Source organism: Emys orbicularis, chromosome 8 (genome assembly GCF_028017835.1).
Source record: "Emys orbicularis isolate rEmyOrb1 chromosome 8, rEmyOrb1.hap1, whole genome shotgun sequence".
Lineage (NCBI taxonomy): Eukaryota > Metazoa > Chordata > Testudines > Emydidae > Emys > Emys orbicularis.
Genome location: NC_088690.1, coordinates 62045402 through 62067078, shown reverse-complemented (window position 1 = coordinate 62067078; position 21677 = coordinate 62045402). Strand labels below are relative to the sequence as shown.

At 40.6% G+C, this 21677-nt stretch overlaps 1 protein-coding gene across 1 annotated transcript in view; it reads left to right on the top strand.

Moving 5' to 3' along the window:
- Nucleotides 1–21677, top strand: part of RABGAP1L (RAB GTPase activating protein 1 like) — a 525385-nt gene that overhangs the window by 498730 nt on the left and 4978 nt on the right. The window contains exons 20-24 of the mRNA XM_065408876.1: nucleotides 6720–6812; nucleotides 16313–16423; nucleotides 19240–19344; nucleotides 20666–20749; nucleotides 21517–21588. Of these exons, the coding sequence (XP_065264948.1) occupies nucleotides 6720–6812; nucleotides 16313–16423; nucleotides 19240–19344; nucleotides 20666–20749; nucleotides 21517–21588 (465 nt within the window). The remainder of the gene's footprint in view (nucleotides 1–6719; nucleotides 6813–16312; nucleotides 16424–19239; nucleotides 19345–20665; nucleotides 20750–21516; nucleotides 21589–21677) is intronic.

Below are 21677 nucleotides of genomic sequence, written 5' to 3'. Positions count from 1 at the left end.
GTCTCTGGTTGTGAAGAATACAATACAATACAATAAAAATCAAATGTACGGGAATGGAATATGAGATATTGAGATACATAGTTAAGCAAGGTTTATAAATCCTAAATGTGATACAGCGCCATCCAGCCAGCATACGCCTCAAGGTGTTAAAGAAAGAAGAAATCAATATTGCAGAAGCTTTCATGGACACTTTTATGAGCATGCTCAGTTCAGCCACAATCCATGAAGAGTGAAACATGGCTAATATAATGCAATTATTTATGAAAGGGCCTAGAGATATGTCAGATGTTTGTAAACTAATAGATCACAGTTTGCGATCATGTGTTGGGCAAACTGTTTCATGGAGTTAAAGTGCAAAACAGAATGGATCCAGGAAAAGAAAGATCTATAATAATTTGTCAGACTCCTTGGAGAATACTACTACTGGATAGTAGTAGAGACCACATATCAGTTGTTATGCATATGTAAAGTTTATAATATATGGGATTATTGTTCTGGAGTGGAATGTTTTCCTAGTGGAAGCTTTTTCTCAAATTGCTGGAACAGTATTTCGCTGTATTTGGGTATCCTTATCCAGGGATGATAGGAATGTGGCATAAGTGGAAATATATTTGTCTGAATGGAGATGTCTCTCTTTGAGCATTGAAGCCTCTTCTAACCGCATTACCCTTGTATCTAGCGTGACCAGATGTCCCGATTTTATAGGGACAGTCCCGATTTTTGGGTCTTTTTCTTATATAGGCTCCTATTACCTCCCACCCCCTGATTTTTCACATTTGCTGTCTGGTCACCCTACTTGTATCTTCCAACGTAATTCTATCCCTGTCTATTAGTAGCATTAGGGAGATTGTATTACTCACCTTTAGCACCAGTAAGAGAATACAAGCATAACATTTGCTCACCGAGTGGGGTACCAGGTACACAGCCCTTGCTCTCTCTCCCACACTCCAGCTGCAATTGGGTTTGGTCCTAAGCAGATGGGGAGGGGGCTGTCTTCCCTCGTACAGACACACAGGATCAGGGCACGATCCTGCCATTAGGAAATCAGAGGAGAAATTGTACAAACAGTTTGTATGGAAGTCTATAAAATATCAAGAACTCACCACTGAACTCTCAGTGAATGGAAAAGTGAGAAAGCAAAACAGAGCAAGCTTAAGAGAGGCAGTAGACACTCTTGTTTCTAGGACTCCGTATGTTTGACTTGTTTTCGATAAACATTCGTGGTTTAACATTCAGGTTTGGATTGATTTCTGCTGCCCTTGGGATGGGTGGTTAAAGCACCAAGTAGAATGCACACAAGTAGAATTCCACTTCCACTCCAGCTAGAGGATTATCTCCTAAACCAGATAAGTAAGGCTGCTCCCAGATGGCCAAGTACGTTTTAAAAATTTAACAAGGAGAACTGCATATTACTGTAACTCCATCCCAATAAGGAGAACTAGTAGTGTTGTTGCCTTTCGACCCGAGTGGCTAGACAAAGTTCAGAGCACTGGGGATGTTCCAGGTGCAAGTAGAAATTGATAGAGTCTGGTATTTTCTTTGATGCTGTCTTGTTTATTTACAAGGTGTGACAGACCCCGGGGTACAACCTGGACTGTGGGACCTCTGTGTCCTCTTTAACTCTCTGGATCAGGGTACCTCTCACACTGCTGTGCTAGTGACAAGCAGCCCCTTCAGGCTTCGCTCTCACACAGCCATTAGCATGTGAGGGCACACCCAAAGTTACATGCAGACTCTCGCAGCTTCTCATGAACTTTACACAGGGAGACACCAGCAAATCCCCCCAGCCCCAGCCTTGCATTCTAGAAATATACCATCTTACACTGCTCAAGACCTTCCCTTGAGCAGTGCAAGCTCATTAATTAGTTTGCCACGTCACCAAAGGGTAGTGGGCATGCACTTTGTAATCTGAGCAGATTCCCCAAGCACTTTAGACAAACTCACTGGTAAAGCTAAAACATTCAAATAAGTTTATTAACTACAGAAAGATAGATTTTAAGTGATTATAAGTGTTAGGATAGTGGTCAGAGTTCGTTACATAAGAAATAAAAGAGTAATAAAATAAAATCACAGTCAAATCCTAAACTTTATCAGACTAAGTGAGATTTGAATCAGACTAAGTGAGATTTTTCTCACACCACTAGACGTTGTAAGCAGTTCACCGTTTTTAATACACAGGCTGAATTCCCGGCTCAGCGTGGGATCAGTCTCCACAGTTAAGTCTTTTCTTCCAAACGTTCTTGATACCTTCAGAGTAGGTGGGGAGGAGAGAAGTGGACTCATGATGCCACTGTCCCTTATTTTATACTCTCAGTTCATGTGCCTGGAAAAATACTGGCTCAAACATGGAGTCAAACATCACTGATACTTTGCTGAGTCCCGGAGTTAAGCAATCCCTATTGTGTAGAGCTTGAGCAACTGTCTCTTACTGAATTGTAAATCTCTTGTTTACAGTTCCCCTGCTGGTCAATGGCTAGTGATGGTCGCTTAAAACCTGTCTGGGTGTGGGTCACCCATTTTGTTGCCACTGAAGAGCTAGATGTGGGCATCTCCCAGACTCATAACATATTTCAGTAACAACCATGTAGCAAAATCTCATAACTCCGTATACAATGATGATATACATATTTTGACAGAACGAGTTCCAGCAAATCATGACTTTTCATAGGATACCTTAGAAAGCATTCTTTGTACAAATATCATAACCATATAGAAGTGGTGAATGTGGGGGTTACAGGGTGCTATTTTGAGGTACATTATGTCACACAAGGAATGTATGGAGTCTTGCTTCTACAAATGCAGGAGTAACCAAGAACAAAAAGGAGCAGTTTCTTAACTTACAGCCCTCGAGCCTCTCCAGCCAACAGAAAGACAGTTTCTTTCTCTAGCTTTTCCCAGGGTCACACTATGCCCACAGGTTACTGCTTGACTCTCTTGCTGTTTGCTTTTGGTTCTCTCTCTATTCTGTTTGTTCTCAGTTCCTGTGTTCTGTTTTTCTGCACACACACCTACCTAAAACAATACTCAGCAAAAACTGCTGGGTGGATTCACAGGTGCAGTGGGTTTGAGTCTTGCTCAATCTCATGCTGAAAGGTGACTTCCAGTTTACCCAGCTGCAAAATGGTACCTGCTCCTTCAGGTTAGGGCAGACTATGGCAGGTGGACATGATGCTGGCCACATCGCTCCCTTGTGTACCATTGGCTATGAAACTGACATGTCTTAACCATGTCAGCCTGATGACCATTGGCTCAGGGGTACTTTACTTTTGTCCTAGGTGGGGTCTTAGCCTCATGTTAGTTGAAGGGGGTGTTCACACCTCTCAATCTCAATGTGGTTTTAGCAACTCATAACAAGGTTTCAGCCAGCTCACAACAATACCCTAAACCAGACAAGTAAAGCTGCTCCCAGCAGATGGCCAAGTATGTTTTAAAAATTTAACAAGGAGTGCTGCATACTACTGGCTAGTGTGTTTAGGTTCCTGTTAATGGCCTCTAACACAGTCCCAATAAGGAGAACTAGTCCTCATCCATTTCACTTACAGAACACTAAAATGGTGCCATAAAGCCTCGATACAGTGCTCTTTGTAGTTGTGTGTTTCATGGCAATGTCTCTCAGCCCTCCTTCAAACATCCTAGTATAGGTTATTGCTTACCCAGCCCATATCTTTATACTGCCTTTCTTCTGCCTGGCTATCTTGTATTACAAAGAAGAGAATAAGGTTGGTCTTGCATTGAACTGGGACTCAGGGGACCTGGGTTCAATTCTCAGCTCTACCACAAACTTCTTGTGTGAACTTTGGCTTTTTTGTGCTTCAGTTCCCATCTGTAACATGGGGTAATAATCTATACGCCCGTGAGGTGGAGAAGTGATTAATGTTTGTGAGACACTTGGATGCTATAGTGATGGCGGCCATATAAGTACCTAGTTAGATATCAAGATATAAAACACGGAGCTTGGGCCTCATGCTTCCTTTGTAAGCTGTGCAGAAACTCCCCCAGCTCTTTTAGATGTTTGGACCTCTGAGGAACTGGTAGGGCTGCATTGAGACCATGCTTTAACCATCACGGCCTTCCAGCAAGTCCCTTTCACCATCCAGGAGGACTGCAGTGGTGTACGCAATAGAAGTGAGTATAATATAGAAAGTATTGATAATGGGCCTGCTTAATGGGTAGTTCTGTTGAACACTAAATACGAAATAAACATTCATATGTCATTAAGGTTTGACTTAAACTCACAAATACCTGAAAGTAAGGAGTACAGGTGACCATGCAATTCTTCTCTGGCCTCTTCTGCTTATCTTCCTGTCTAGCCAATCTAATTTATTTGTATCCACCCTATGTATGTAGAATGTGTGCCCATCACAGAGGTATGTAAGTGAATGACTGTAGATATATGCATATATGCAAACCCAGACCTTGTGAGTGTAATGAGATTTAGCACACACACTTTTGCATGTGCACCTTAAAGATTTGATCCACTATTAATTAAAAATATCGAGAAGCACGTAAATTGATTGGTAAACAATTCATTTACTATTTTTCTCCCTCACTGTGCCCCTTTCTTTGCGGTCTGGTGGCTTTGTCCTGTCATTGATCTGAAATTTCCAATACAGATCTGAAATTTTCAACATTGTCTAAAAGAATTGTTTACCTTGCAATTCAGCACTTCAAGGTGCAGCAATTTCTAGTCTAATTCTCCTTTTGCTTCATAAATACTCATGCTTTTGATATCTGTACATGCTTCTCCGCCTGTCATTCCCTTCTTTTTCTCTTTCTGTTTTGTGCCAATAGCTGGTAGATGCAAAGCATCACACAACAGCACAAGAGACATAAGCTTGGAAGGTATCCTAGTGACACATCATTCTGGGAACCTGCTCCATTTCTCTGAGCAAGATCAAGTAAACATCATGGAATCACAGCAGGGTGGGAATAGATTGGGTTTTGTGTAGGATTGGTTCATTTCCTTAAAATCTTACTTTGAAGTGTACATTTAGCGCTGAATGTTAAGGTAGCCTTAACAGCCATAGCATGGTAGGAAAGAGGAAATGGTTTGTACTTTCCCAGGAAGCCTCGCTTTTCATATAGTTAATGGGGTCAATTGACATATACATGAGCATTTCCTATTAAATTATTTTCATTCAAATATGTTTTCAGGTAATAATAATAATACCATCTCCCTCTTATCACTTAGCACTTTTCATAGATATTTATTTAAGAGGCATCCAAGTAGAATTCTCATGAACATTTATCCAGAATTATTGCATTGCTTGTATTCTTCCCTGTTCTCCTTATTCTCTTCAAAGTCTTTATTTTAGGGTTGTAGGTTTACGTTTAACAATAGGCTGCAACTGTTCCATTGTGCTGTATTAGCCCTTCCTGCGTCTAGCACAGAAACTCCCTGTGGCAGTGTACTGCACCTTGCAAGCAGGATTGGCTTCCACATCTTCCAGCTGTAACTCCCCAGACCCTTTCTGCTGTGACTTTGGGAACCACCTCGGCTCTTTCCTATGGCAGGGGAAGAAAATCCCCAAATGGAAAATTGAAAAGAGAAACTATATTAAGCCCCACCCACATGCGTGTGCACACACACACACATGCTGTACCCTCTAGTGGCCACATGGCCCGATGGCCACCTTCTCTTCCCAACAACCACTATGACAGGGTGGTTGTGGTGCAGCCCCGTCCTGCCAGTAGCTGCAATGCGGATGTCACATGAAGCTCTGTACTAGCATGAAATGCTCCTGATTTTAGTCAATTGCTTAATAACAAGGGGGGCAGGGACTAGAAGACTGGCAGAAATATCACAGGAACAGATCAAGGAAAATCATGTATATTTTTATAAATCACTGTGACGTATTCTTCCACTGATGTCCTTGCCTGATGCCAATGTATGCCATACAGCTAGCAGCTTTGTTGTTGCCTATTCTGGGTTGTATGGGGACATTAGAGTGCTGTTAAAGGTCTTGTCAAGGGAGAAAGTAACGGGAGTATACACAAAGCTACATTGTAGCCAATTAAAAAATAAATGTAAAGCTGAGTATCTCCATTCTACATCTTAGAAAAATACAGACGCTGTTTCTATATCTTGACTAATTTTTTTGCAAATAAAAACCAGATGGATGTTTTCGTGTAAATCCAGCTGTCTGTGACTTGACCTGTTTGCACAGTTGTTCACCAAATCTGTCTGTGATTTTCATCTGTGTAGCTGACTCACTGTATCCCTGCTATGGCTGGAAGTGAGCAATGCAGCTTTATCAGTGTCATAGGGCATCACTTAACTCCGGGACACTGATGGCCAGACTTGGTGTGGGCAGGTGAATGAGAGCAGAGCCACCTCAGTCATGTTCTCCTTGCCATTCTTTGTTTATTCCCCATATTGATACCTGTTCTCCTGATTCTTATTCAAAATGTTTCTACTTCAGGATTCTGGTTTCCTTTTGAAGTATTTAAAAATAAATGCCATTAAGCTTAGTAAGGATCCTCTCCGCATGTGCTGTATTGATAACTGTTTGGTGTGCTTCTTTTTACTGTCAACAAAAGTAGAGTGCAAAAACGTTACTTTTCCCCCAGCTTTCACCCCATCTTTCTGGTGACCGTGGGATGAGGAATATTCAGTAGGGAATATCCAGAGCTTCTTCTACTTCATATTTGCAAGTAAAGACTTCTGGAAGCCCTTTCCTGTGCTTCTCTAAGAGCATGTTTTTCTGAATGTATTCCAGGTGCCCACAAAGAAGCTGAAGAAATATGAGAGAGAGTATCAGACAATGCGAGAGAGTCAGCTGCAGCAGGAAGACCCAATGGACAGATACAAGGTAAAGGAGACACTATATGGAAACCTACTCCATTGGCTAAATCACATGCACTAGTGATCAGATTTCACTAGTCAGCAAGAGGTGCCTATGTCAGTATTTCACACATACTGGGATATGCCAATACAGTACAGAAAACTATATTGGGAATTAAAGTGGTGGGTCAAATTCATCTAATTTCTTTAATGATCACATTGGCTACTTGGAGACATTCTGATTTTCCAGGAATATTTCAGTCAAAAAAATTGAACACTCGAGAAGCCCTCAAATAGCCACATATAATATTTTTCTTCTTTCAGTTTATATGTTTGTAGGTAACTCTCCTGCTGTTGCGCTTTTACTGGGAATCTGCATGAGACGCTGTGAGACTGAGGGTGATTCTCAACTACTGACACAAAAAGGAGGAAATAATACTTACTGTTTAGCAAAAACTGTGCATGGTCACATCCACAGACTTTAGGAAGGTGAACTCATCCAAGACTGACATATGGTCCTTGTCATTAATCTCTGTTTGTAGCAAGGTTTAATAATTTTTGTTAGTACAAGGGGGCCCTGATCCCTGCTTGGGGTCCCTTGGTGCTACTGCAGTAGACATAATAATGAACAGGAGAAAAATAAAGCCCCAGTGATGTGTGAAGCAGAATAATGTTGGCAGTTATTACATTTATTTGAATGCATATCAATTACAGCTTAAAGGGATCAACAACATATGGCCACAGGTTCAAAGTCAAATGTCTTGGTTACTGTGGAGCAGTCAAGTTGTTAGTCTGATAGGTTGATGGCTCACAAAAAAAGGATTAGCTCAACAGTATATCTGAATTTCTGATTTCCAGGGTAATTGGGCCCCAATGCTGAAAGCCGCTCTCCGCAGGCAGGCCCCCACATGCATGTAGCTCCAGCCACACAGAGCATCTTGCTGGGTGGGGGCCTGACTGTGTGACTATCCAATATCTTGTCAGTATTGTGTTATGTACAAGCAGATGTAAGTATGCATGATGTTATCCTTTCTTGTGTTTGTTTTCTAATGCTGCGTACACAGGCAGATCAGGAATCATTCAGTGAAGCAATTTGTGAATAATTTCAAATAATGAATAAATTTGACAGTTCCATGATCTACTCATGCACAGCTATGAACAGGGGGAAAAGGCAAAAATGTGCTGAATAAATTTACAAATTATGGCCCAGATCCTGCATTGAAAACCAGGAATGCAGACACCTGTACCTGCATAGGGCCCCGTTGGCTTCAGTCGGGCTCTGTGCAGTCGGAGGGGGTTTGTCCATGCAATTCTCAGTGTAGGATCTGGGCCTAGAAAGCACGTTTTGCTCAAGCTGTTGACATTTCACCACGGGGGGCTGGTTCTTTTTACTTTATAAAAGTAATTGCCCTGTTTCTGGCAAAACTTGGAAAAACATTATTGCACATGTAAGGTAGCTTGCCACTCTTACAGAATGGGGTTTGGAAAAGCATTATTTTGCTCGTACCAATGTTGGCCATACTGAGGGAAAATTTGTCAGGAATGTTGCAGATAATGCACAGATAAGCCAACACAACAGATCTTGTAAAACTTTGCTGAGGATGAACTCAGTACTCATAAAGTCACCTTTCTGCACTCAGGTCCTACTCCTAGCCCAGTTCAGTTGGACTAGAGCCTCTGAGCTTTGATTACATGCCCAGATGTTGTTCCTCAGAGAATACAATATAGTAATATGTTGATTTTTTTCGACAAGCCCTAATAAACATGTGGTACCTTGTAATATTTTTTATTGTAATATATTTGAATTTCATTATCATTATCATAATGATATATTCTGTTGATTTAGACTTTTATAGGGCAAGTTCTTTCTAAGGTTTGTATTTCATTTAAAATTCAGGACCCTTCTACTACACCTTTTTTTTCCCCAGCAGCAGCTCAGCTTTCCTTAGGTGCATTTCTCAGAGATGAGGCACTGAACTGCCTATTGGGTGACTTAGCTGTGAACTTATGTGGCCAGCATATGCCAGCAACTTTTTTACTGTTACTCAATATTATACATAACATAGAAGTGCCATTTTCTATGTACTTTCTAAATGAATTCTGTCTGGCATACATAGAGTAGTAAACAGTTCTGCAAGATACTACAATTGTGTACAGTATCTAAGGTTATAGAAAACAATGTGTGATGCTGAGGAATAGTACACAGTCATGTAGTGAAAGACTGTTATAATGCATACACGTGAAGAGGCAGAGTTAAGACTGTGTTTGAAAGTGTAACTGGCATTTCTTGATTTCTGAGGCTAAACTGCAAATTAACATTTTTTAACATAACTCTAATCCAGCATAGATCTGATTTTCTGTCAGAACTAGGACTGCATTCATGGCCAAGAGAATGCTAGTTAATTTCCCTATTTAGAAATAACCATATTTACTGCTTGTTAATTCAGATTGTTTTCTTTCTTCAGTTTGTTCATACTTTTAACACAGAACTACAATAATACTTAGAAAATGTAGGGTACTGTTCATCTTCAAAGCACTGTGCAAGCATTTTAGCTAATTAAACCTTACAGCACTCATGGGAGATGGATGAGCAAGATTATTATTCCCATTTAGCAGATCATGAAACAGGTGAAGTGACTTACTTGGCCACACCCCCAGTGAGTCACTGTCAGAGGCAGGACTAGAATTCAGGATTCTGGCTTGCAGTCATGCAACTCCTTGTGTAACTTTTATCTGGGTTGGATCAGGTCAACCTTTTGTTGATGCACTGATTAGTAGAGCGATCCCTCACAACCAGCATAGCCACATTTAGTTCAAGCTTTTTATCTGATAGGTTTCATACATGGGAAAGAGGTTCTCTCTCTCAATGGGAGAACATGTCTGTTATAAGTGTATTAACTCCAGTTTTGTATGTTTAATTTTATTAGTGTGTCTTGATGAGAATGGTGAGAATCAACATTCAAAGACTATGCATATAGGGGTCAGTCAGTTATGATTGCAGACCTGCATGGATGTATAAGGGGGAGAAACCAAAGCCCTGCTCATCCCTTAAAAGACACCATTGCAGCCCTTGTGTTCAGGAGTGCAAGGACTATATTCACACCACTTTCAGTGCTAGGCTCCCTAGAACTGGAGGATAGCACTCTGCACCTTGTCAAAGGGCCCAGGCTGTCCTTGCATGATGCCTCCAGGAGCTCCCATTGGGATGATGCTCTCCATGTGGGTTGTGGCTTAAAGACTGAGTTTTCCTAGCAGAAAAAAATTATTTTCGGTTCACCATTCAGAAGTGGGGATGGCTTTTGTTTAATGATTTCTTCCGAGCTCTGTGGAGCAGGGGTCTGTGCAGCATGTTCATCTTTTAGATGCAGACACATTTATTCTCTTCCTTGTTTTCAGTATGTGTTTTGGTTTGTTTCACTACCTGTGCAACTTTGGGGTGATCATTTAGATGTACACCGACAGCCTTGTTGTATGTCACTTTGCTCAGACTAATTACGGTTCTTAAAGAATAAAACTGTCCTGTGAATTATCCTCCCCTCCCATGTGGGGGACAGGGCTTGGGGGACTGCGGAGTGAGGAGGGGTTGAAGCCTCCCAACTTTACAGATCATGTGGATCCGCAGGAAAGGGCCTCTTAAACTGACAGAGCCAGGAGCTGTCTGTTCAGTTGGCCTTCTCTTCCTGTTGCTAGCAACATGGCTCTAGCTGAAACCATGCTGCTGTTGGCATGGGTGGCTACTCAGTGGGAGTCATGGAGCGGATCTGGGAGAGCTATACAGCACTGAGGTGTATTAACTCCTAGCCACATTCCACAGCAATCCAATGAACACCAAGTGATGATGATGCACAGAATGGATAGTCTCCTCCTGCCCACCCTACTCAACACCCAGTGGAGTCCCTTCTGGGCAGTACACCTACAGAGGGGCATCTGGGTGTTCTGGTGAGGGGGAAAGGACTGCCGAGGAAGCATTCCTTCTCCCCCAATGCAGATCTCCAGAGGAACAAGCGTGGACATGGAGATTAATTTCTCTGCAGTAGAATTTTTTTAAAAGAGATATAAACAATCCACATGACATTCTTCAGCAGATATGGTAGAGTGGTATGTCCAAACTGACTGACAATATCCCTATAAGGTATGGACAGAATTGTAAATTTATGATTATTACATTCTAAGAACTGTCCAACCTCAAACCATCTGTAAATTCTGAGATCATTTAAAATTGGGATTTTTACATCATCTGATTAATCATCAGTTAGCCAGATCATACACCGACTGAGTGGAAGCAATGTAGTACACTATGCTACATGTACAATATGATGCAAGAATTCGTTATTGGGCATGCTTATTTTCTGCAAGTCAGTTGTGACAGATTTCATTCACCACACGCGCACACACGCACAAATCAGAAATAGTGCTCTGAAATTCACTTTGGGGTTTATTTTATTTTCTTCTCAATTTAGAAATATTTCATTTAGGAAAACTGAATTCATACAGGCACATTTCTGCAGCAGAATAACTTTACTGTTGGGTTTTTACATTCAGACAAATATAACGTCTGACATTTTCATAGACTAAAACAGAAACACAGCTGAGTTGCCATCCTTCAGTAAATAAATTGACTCTTAGTTAAAACACATCACAAATTGTAAGTAGAAGCCAGTAAAAAAATGGGAGCTGTGTGTCCAAGAAAAGTACCAAAATAATTCAGACAAATATTTTCCCCATATTCTGGGTGATTTTTCCAGCCTCTGAGAACTTCTCACATATAATATGGGTTTATAGGCTGTATCAGTGATGAAAACTTGGGTCCTGTAAAAAAATGTCATGTACAGTTGTGCAAACAAAAGCTAGAATCCTACAGGTAGACACTGCACCTATGCGGAATCCCATTGACTTCAGTGGGAGCTCTATGTGTGCAAAATAATCTGCTCACACAGAGCTCACAGCAGATTAGAACCAAAAATGTTAAATGTCACTGCTCTATTTACCTTAATGAAATAAGTTAGGAAAGTTTCCTATTCCTACAGTGTGATCTTGCTGCAATAAGGTAAATATATTCACTTTAGTTTTTACAGCTAGAATATGACCCTTAACAAAAGTTGTTCACATCCAAAATTGCTTTGATGTCCTAATTTTGCACACAATACCCTTGATCCTGCAACGAGATCTGTGAGTGGAACAGTTACACCTGTATGGCTCCACTGCCATACAGGAGCAATTTTTAATCTGTATTAATGTATAATCCAGATGTATTAGTTTTTTGTATGCCTGCAGTGTCAATAAGTAAAAATTAATATGCCAGTAATTGTTATTTTGGTGCTAGTTGTTGCATTGGCATTCCTGAATGCAGGGGAAGAAACATTTGATAACAATTAGAGTGGTTTTCTTCTTTGTTTAAAAAACCCCCAAACTCTGCACTATGACAGTTGAAGGAATGTTTCTTTAAAACCAGAGCCAAGAGTTCATCATAGTAGCAGAGAGCGCAGTGAAAAACTTTGTGATGCCTTCCATAAAACCTCTTTTGTCCTGGATAATTGTTCCTTTAAAGCTTTGTGGCTTTTTAGCCATCTTACATTTCTCAATTTTACCATCTTGGAATTAACCTAATTAACTGCTCTTTTGGATTGACTCATGAAGCCTTCAACCTACTGCCATCCAGGAATGTGAATTCCAATCAGTCGTTTCATTTCCATCAATAAGAAACTCTCCAGGTTTAAATATCCACTTTTTGGAACAACAAAATGTGAAAATTAAGATTTCAGCAAGGTTTGTGACACAAAGTCACACCCAGCTTTAGTAGCAGCAGTGAAAAAAATTTGCATCATCATTGGTAATCATGTATATTCATCCTTCATGCTAGCCTGATAGCAGAGGGTGGAGTTTATTAGCCTTTTAGTCTTCCTGAGTTGGGACTTGCCTGCAAGTTTCAAATCAGCTTTCTTCTTTAAATCAAATGTTTGTTTTAATAAGTGGAAGCTGGAGTAGACCATACCTTTAAAAAAACAAAGTGAAAAAATCCCAGTGTAGGATTAGCAAATCAGGAATTTTTGTTTGTTTTTTAATTTCCTAATGATTTTGTTTGGTATTTAAAATTCACTGGATATCCTGTTTTCACTGTGTTGACACCAATGATTGAAAGCAGTAGTTGGTCTGTGACTTTGCAGGAGGTAAGTTTATTTGTGTGTGTTTGTAATGTAAGTGTTTGTCTCTATTGGAAATGCAGTATCCTCCTTTTTCAGACACTAACCAAATGTAACCAGCTGTCTCCTGTAACAAAAGGAAGGAGACTAATTTGGAAAGCTGCAACTTTTATTTTACTGCTTGTGGAAACAGTGATGCAAACAAGAAGGGAATACTTAATACAGTCAGTAAACTTTTATAAATGCTGTGTATTTAGAGACAAGGCAGGGAGTGATTGGGAGGCTCTGTTTACACCTGTAGAACATCTAGCAGGTCTGACTAGTCAGCTCATGCTAGGTTACAAAATGCTGGTTCTGATGTTAGCCTGGTTGTAGCTAACAAACTCCATTTAAAATGAATCTGAAGATTGCTCTCCCTGCAAATGAGGCTATGTAAAACTCTGCAAAACATTTGACAGTCAGCAAAAGTAGCTCACTTCCTTTTGTGAGAGGCACAGCTTAGTTATTAAGTTCCTCTTTTTTGTTAATATAATTGTTTCTTTGGATTTAAATAGAGTTGAGAACTTGCTCCTGAGAAAGCATGCAGTTCTACATTGGTAGGGTGTGGGGAGGGGCTGGAGAAGCCTAGTCATGGCTAATCATACTTTGCATCCTTGTTCTAAGGGAAAGGAAAGGCAATTTGATAAATTATCCTCAGCTAGAAAATAAATGTATGTAGAATCACAGAGACGAAATAGCTGTTGGCTCCTATAATGAATAGGACACATCTAACATTTTAAAACTTGCCATGCAGGTTCCTATTTAAGAGGAGGATAGTGCATTTCCAATCACATTGCTTGCTTTCCCACTTGTCTGTGAGTGCAGAGCAGGAGTTTGAAACCTCACCTTATGCTGCTTGCTTTGCAGACACTGATGCTTCTGGCAAAAGCATAGCAAAGAATGTTAAAGCCAACCAACTTTCAGGGTTATTTCACGCAGGTGTGTAAGGAATCCAGCTGATTTCTTCCTTATCTTTAAACAGTATTCCTATAATCAGCATTACAGCAGCTATGTTAGTAATTTCCGTCTAGTGAGAAGTTTTAAGTTCATTAGGTCTCTTTTTCAGCTATATCTGCTGTCAGGCAGCTATCTTTGCTCATGAAATTGGCAATCCTTTGATAGTGTGAACAAAGTATTGAAGTAAAGACACTTGATAGCTTTCTATAGAAGATTGTAATTTAGTTTTACATCCAAGTATATATTACCCTTACCTGAAGAACTAGTTTTAACAATTTTATATTTATAGCAGAGTACAGTGTAATTTAACTAAAAACTCAGCGGAGGTTTTTGTCTTTAAAAGATGTTTACTTGACTTGTGTCAAATCATAATAAGGTTCTTTCATTTCAGTAATCATGTAGCAGTTGTTTAATGTATGATGTCTTCAAAAGGAAACAAATCTACCTTCCTGTGCAGTGTAATATTTCAGGCACTGTTGCACAATAAGGTCACACTGAAGACTAGGTATTTGCAAAGGCTCCACTTCCTGGCATAGAGGAAGCTGTTTAACAACAGGAGAGGTTTTTTTTCTTTCCTTTTTTAAACATCCTTTTTGAGCAGTAGTTCTCCTTGTTTGTTTTGGCAAGCATATGAAATATTCTTGCAGCAGGAGGATGTTGGAGCAAAAACAGGACTGTATCTCTGTTGTAGGGTTGCCAGTTTTGGTTGGGAGGTTTTTCTGTAGGTTTCATCATGACATTAATCTTTAATTAGAGATTAATCTGTAATTCCTGGAGACTCCAGGGCAATCCTGGAGAGTTGGCAACCCTTCTCTGTTGGGATTTAAAGAGAGGAAATGCCTTACCCATATCTTCCATTAAGATTGTTAGGAACATAGTTGCGGAGTAGGAGGAAAATTAAGAAAGCTGAGTCGCCTGTTTATGCAGTGGGTTCAAGGATTCTTTGTTTTGAAGCGATGTAGTGGTTGAGTAACTCATGAAAGTTTATTACAGAGGTAGTATCTTGCTATCTTAGAGGCTGTAATATATTTCATTTTATTTTTGTTCAAAGGAAAAAATTGACATCTGTCCTCAAGTGAAGAGATGGTCTTTGTAAAATGTTATCATGTGGAGAATTCCATTCTTCAGTCATAACGAAGTTCTTCATAAAAACTTGAAATTTTGTCTTTATTTTACATAGCTCATAGATTTCCCCCATCCCTTCTTTGGTATGAAAGACTAGTGGCCATTAAGCAAGGGCTCAGGCAAGCAAATCTGCGGCTCTTTGCAAATTCATTTGATTAAGATCCCCATATTTAGCCCATTCTTCTCAAGCCAACTGCTTGATGGGGACTCTCAGAGCATGTTTGGCAGCCTGTCTGCTCACCCTGAGACATCTTTAACAAATGTTTCTGTCTTACAGCCCTTGGACAAGAAACATCATTCCAATGATAAAAAATGCATTCGTTATTCCTCTCTCCCTTCTCCCCTAATTTACGTACACTGGTTTGGTAGTGTTTTACAACCACTTTGCACAGGGATAGGTGACTACACAAGGTGCAAGGCAGGGGAGAATCAGGCCATAGTCTTCTATACACTGAATATTTTTTTCATTTCTGAGTTGATCTGCATCACTGTTCTGGAATCTATATACATTTCAAAAAGAGAGGCCATCTCCCCATTTGCACTCTTTCTTGGCAGATGTCATTTGAATACACACTAGAATCCACTGGCACAGATTTTGGAGAAAACAGTTCAACAGAGCTGTAGAAAGGTTCATTACTAGGCTGCCCTGTTTTGAGACCCAGCAGAGGAAGGACAGTTGATTCTACATCATTTTCAGAACATAATATTCCTATGGAAGATTTGAAATCAATATTTGGTAAATTGGGGCAGGACAGATTCTATTTTGGACTTGAATAGACTATTAAGAGCATCTCTTAAAAATGGCTCTTGTTCATTACCACTGTGTTTTGTGTGGGATTTTATTATCTAACCAATTTTCCTTAATGATCACCATGTAGAAGCAGAGTATTTTTGTTGTAAGAAGGGTGCTTTTGAACTCAGGGAAACCTACAATCAGTGTGTCATTTGGGCCTGAACATAAATATGTTTGTAAAGAGCACCACAGGGATGGAATTGGAATCACTGCCCTTTAAGTTACATTTCCATAGCATTGTTTCAGTTTTTCTAAACAGGCCCTGTCAGATGGGATACTGCATCTGCTGGCTTAATTCAATGTTGTTTCCCACAGCAGCAATCCTGCCTTAACTGTGCACTCATGCCTTCTTGGTTTTTACACTGTTTCTCATTCTCATACATACCCACAAAATATTCACTTGTCTCTTTGTTCTTTCATTTTAAAATTGATAAGAATTAACTTATTCTCCTATTTGTTCCTCTCTTTCTGCAGAGGGAGAACCGCAGGCTCCAGGAAGCCAGCATGCGGCTGGAACAGGAGAATGATGACCTTGCCCATGAACTTGTAACGAGCAAAATAGCCCTCCGAAATGACTTGGACCAGGTAACACAGGCACTGATTTGTAGCCAGGCCTGAGCCGGAACTCCTAACGTTAGGTGGTGGGGAGGGCAATTGCAGCATTTTGCATTCACAATTGTATGAGTGCAAAATTGAAGGCATTATTATTAGTGCCTTTATCTGCTCCCATTGAGATGCCTAACTACCTGAATTGTAACTGCAGTCAAGAAGTTAAGTATCTAATGGATGCAGCTGTAGGCACAAATATTGGCACCAGTGGACACCAAATTACCTGTGCTATTGCAGTCTGTTTTGGAAAATGTAGGCCATAATCTCTCATGCAAATATCAGAATATGGCTACTAACTTGAAAAATGTATGCCATACTCTCCAAAACTTTAATTTGCTATAATGTCATCCAGTATGTCTCTCATCTCACACATTCCTCTACTCTTCCAAAACCATCTAATCCTAGCTCCAGTTACCAAGGTAGCAGACAGAACTCCCAAGAAAGCTGAGGGGTGCTAGCAGCAAATGTTCAGATGTTTAGTATTTCCATCAGTAATCTGCTTCCTACAAAACCTAAGCTTTGGCACAGAGGACAAGTGCTGGGGGAGCTGTTCACATGATTAGGTTGACTTTGGGAAGGTTATACACACAACTCTTTGCAATAATGCAGTGCACTTCAGAGCTTCACAATGTATTCTGCTACATTCTTTAGAGGTGAACTGTTAGTAATGATTACTGTATTAAATAATAAACAGGACAGATTCTGCACTCTTATTTCAGTGAGTAGCATCTTACTCAAACTGAAGCCAGTAGGTGCTGTTGTGGGGTAAGGTGCTCCTCAATATGAGTAACAGTATCTGAATCCAGCTGTGCATGACTGTGCTTTGACTTTATGATTCCCAACTTACATAAAGAAATACAGTCCATGCCACAACCCTGCAGTTACTCTACCTCTTGAAAGTCAGTGTCTGCTGTTTTGGGCTCAGTTATGACTAAGAGACTGAGCCATGCTGGTGGGGGAGATGCACAAGAGGCAAAGGATAAGGGCAATGTCTCTGGAGGTCACGAGTAAACGATAAAACCTTGTGGGATGCTAGGAGATGTATCCTCCCCAGCAGCAGTTGAAATACATGCCAAATTGTAACACTTGCTAGCTCCACAGCTACTTATTTTCTGCCCATTCCTGCTCTCATGTTTTAGCTGTCTTCTATGTAGGAGATTGAAGTGGCTCTTTTACGTGCAGTTCACCCCTGCTGGGGCAATAGCTTTGCCTCTCTATGTGCAACTGCTGTCTTCCTTCCCCACAAGAGTTAATGACACTTATGATGGTGCTAGGCAGATGAGCACCTGGGACTGAGCAAACAGAAAGAGGAACTGATATTCAGATAGTTCTTCCAGGTGTTTTTAATGGTTATGTTGAACCATGTATTATGTTACTGGTCTAGGATCTAAAAGAGGTTTTTCTTTTTTTTTCTTTTTAAAGTTGGCAGGTCCCCTTACCTCCTTTGCTCCATCAGATGCTAGCATCACTATCCCCTTCCTTTCACTATTCTCTTCTTTGTGCCCTCTTCCATACTGCCACTATGTGTGGAATGACCTACCGATCCTCCCACCTTCCTCTTATTCATATCCTTGCTAAAAGACTTGCTTCATCTCCCCCCACACACACACCCAGGATTTCCCCCTCCCCCAAACACAGTGAGATGAGTTAGTGTTCAGGGGGTATGGGGAAATCCTGGGGGTTCCCCACTGCATCTTGGTTATTCTTGTAGATGTAAAGCCTAAAGGTAGGGATATTCTTCCTGTCTCAAAGCAGCTTGAGTAACATCCTGGCCCCACTGAAGTCACGGGCAAAACTCCCATTGACTTCAGTGGAGCCAGGATTTCACCCATCCTCTATTAATAACCAATGGCAGCATGGCAAAGAAGCAAGCCATAGTGCCAGTGATGGTGGGAAAACATGGTGCAGGTCACACGCACATCTGCATTAGGTAATCACTCATTTTGCTTTTTCCCATGATTTTGCAGCCAGTGAGTTATTTTCTGGCTACAACCATTGCCTGTTCCATCAACCTGCTTATCAAACAGAGTGAGTGCTATGATGCAATATTTATCCATGAAATGGGGAAGTTAGCTAGCCAGTGAGTATACTTAACACTGACAAAACCTCTTTTTCATTGTAATCAGCTAGGCCAGCAAGGTACCCCCACCATACCAAGACACTTCTGGTACTCTTGAACATCTCATCGTCATGCCTACCTCTTCAAATGGGGGAGCAAATTCACACATCCTGACCAACATGCATTATCTGGCTTCTCCAGAAAATATTTTTGCAGTGTTTTTACAATGGTAGATAATGCTCTTCTGCCTCTTATATTGGCCTGCACACTAAGTATTGAAAAGTGTAAAGTGCCACACAAACTCTCAACTCTCCTGTGATATAGGTATCTTCCCCATTTTACAGATGTGGTAACCAAAGCACAGAAAGATCAAGCCACTTGCCTCAGGTCACACAGGAGCTTGGTTGAGAACCTAGCCCACTATACCATGCTGCCTCCTTTCTGATACATAGTCTTCCTTTTATTTACATCAGAGTTACACATCTCCTAATCTAAGCCAGGAGTCTCTCACGTGATCCAGGATCCTTAATTGCTCTTAATATGGCCCAGCACATTCTCTGTTAGAGTATCAAATAGTCATGTGGCCTTTGCACAGCAACTGAAACATAATGCAATAACCAAGCAAGTAGTTACTAGAAAAAAAAACATGCTTCTCCTGCAAAAAGTGAGCGTGGGAGAACATAGGAGGAAGAGTTGCATCAAGTTTTTTTAGCTCATCCCTTCTGATTGTCAGGCTGAAGATAAGGCAGATGTTCTGAACAAGGAGCTTCTCCTGACTAAACAGAAACTAGTGGAGACTGAGGAAGAAAAGCGGAAGCAAGAAGAAGAAACTGCCCAGGTAAGACTTGTTTAAGCGTTTCCACCTAACCAAACACACACACCACAAGAATTTGAGGGAGTATCAAACATTTGTTAGTGCCCCTCAAAACATTCATTCTTTATGTGGATTTTTTATTTTCACTCTGACTTAAAGAGAAAAAAATTAATATTCTCTCTTTCTGAGCATCTTTTGTGTTCTTACTGGAGCTCTGAGGGTCCCATTTTCCAACTTTAATCCTGTCTCCCAACATCCTTTTTACTGCCACTATGTAAAACACCCACAGCCAAGGAGGCCTAATCAGACCCTCTTCAGAACCTACAAAAGTAGCTGGAGGCATGGCTGTTACATAGAATTTGCCATACTGGATCAGCAAGTTAAAGCTATGAGCTGTTAAGTGCTTCCAGGCTCTAAGCCCAAGGACAGAATGGAAATGATATTTTTCCCAACTGGGTCTCACCTGATATTGGTTTACAATTTTTTTTTTTTTTAAACGTTTAGCTATTTTAAATCCTGAACAATGACCTACATATAAGTGTGTTTCAATAGCAAAAACCCCTCTCATCATCCTTGAGGATTTCTTTGCTACCTGTCTGTAAGCAGAAGCTGGAGCAATGAGACTTATTTGCTTCATTGCATTAACAAAAGATTATCAGTCTCCCACAAAAAAAAAAAAAAAAAAAAAAAAAAAATCCTTCATAGTTCTGTTTCTCTAAACTGGAGAGTCCCAGGCTCTCTCCATGTGTCGCTAGAGCTTTACCACCTCTGGCAAGAGAAACCTTCACTTCTGTTGAAAGGTCTGTGTTCTTTATGGTGCTGAATGGCAAGATGGGATTTAATGGTATTTTAATGCACTGGTCAGTACTGCAATTCTGAGCCATTTGGGCTGGAGAGGTCATTGTGATAATCCTGGCATGCTCCTCCTTCCCTTTCACCCAGGAAAAAATTATATTTGAGTATGGATCTGGGGAACCCAAACACTAAACAACATTTGGTAATCTAGTGGGCTTGTTTGTATTCAGTCATAATCAAAGATGTTCCCCATACTCTAGAGCAGAATTTCCCAACCAAAGATATGCAGTAAATGTCCCTGTTTTTAAATGGCTGTTCATATTGCTGAGAATACAGTCATACTACTAAAAGATAACTGCACATTGAGTAAAACAGAGGCTATAACAAGGCTTTTGAATGCCAGGCTTTATCAAGTAGTGGGAATTGGTAATGAAGGGCTATACCGTTATTATAGATGCAAAGTATGTTCAAGAGTGATGTCATCACTCACATGTTGGAAAATTCCTCAAAGCCCACCCACTAATATGATTTCTCTCCTTGAACTTTCCAGCTGAAGGAAATCTTCAGGAAACAACTAGAGAAGGCGGAATCTGAAATAAAGAAAACCACTGCCATTATTGCAGAATATAAACAAGTAACATTTATAGAGAAACTCCTGTTTCATATAGTTATTTGTAAACCGTTTTTAACGTCTTCCTACTCCCCATCTCAGGCAAGCTGACTGTTCAGCATTCTAGTCCCAGTACTTCTGACCAGGGCATGTCTCATTTCAGGCTTTCTGAGAGCATGAATTGTAGACAGTTATATTTTTTCTGGAGTTGTCCAAGTGGAATCTGCCACTTTCTGTAGAGCAGTGGTCTTCAAACTGGGGTGCACGCACCCCAGGGGGTGCGCAAGAGGATCCTTGGGGGTGCGCGGCAGGAGGAGCGCTTTTCTTTTTTTTTGTGCTTCGTCAGTTCAGGTGGGAGTCCGAGCCCTCCTTTTTTTTTTGCTTCGGCAAAAATGGTAGAGCCGGCGTGGCAGGGGGTGCATGCTCAAAAAAAATTTACTGATAGGGGTGCGCAATCAAAAAAGTTTGGAGACCACTGCTGTAGAGAAGAATACCTCCTTATCAAGCCATTCCCAACCCACTAAGTGCAACTGCCTCTTTTGCCCTGCTCCTGGCTAAGGATGTAGGCCAGCTCCCCATGAAATTAGTCAAATCAATCTCAGTGTTAAAGTTGCATCTTGAATACTACCATTTAGACCTTTTTTGTCAGCCTTGCTACCACTAATAGATTCATTCTGAGGAAATAACTGTGTATGACTTCGGTGAAGCTGTAATAAAATACTGCTGAAATGTACCACAAGATTATTATTTTTTTATAAACTTTATCAAAGGGGTTGTTTTCTCTCTTCCAGATTTGTTCCCAGCTGAGTACCAGGCTCGAGAAACAACAGACAGCAAGTAAGGAGGAACTGGAGGTTGTGAAGGTGAGAATGAGGCCTCTGTATGTGAAGTGTCATTAACTCAAATATTCATAGATGCTGGCAGTAAGATACTGAAAGGAATTGAACTGCAG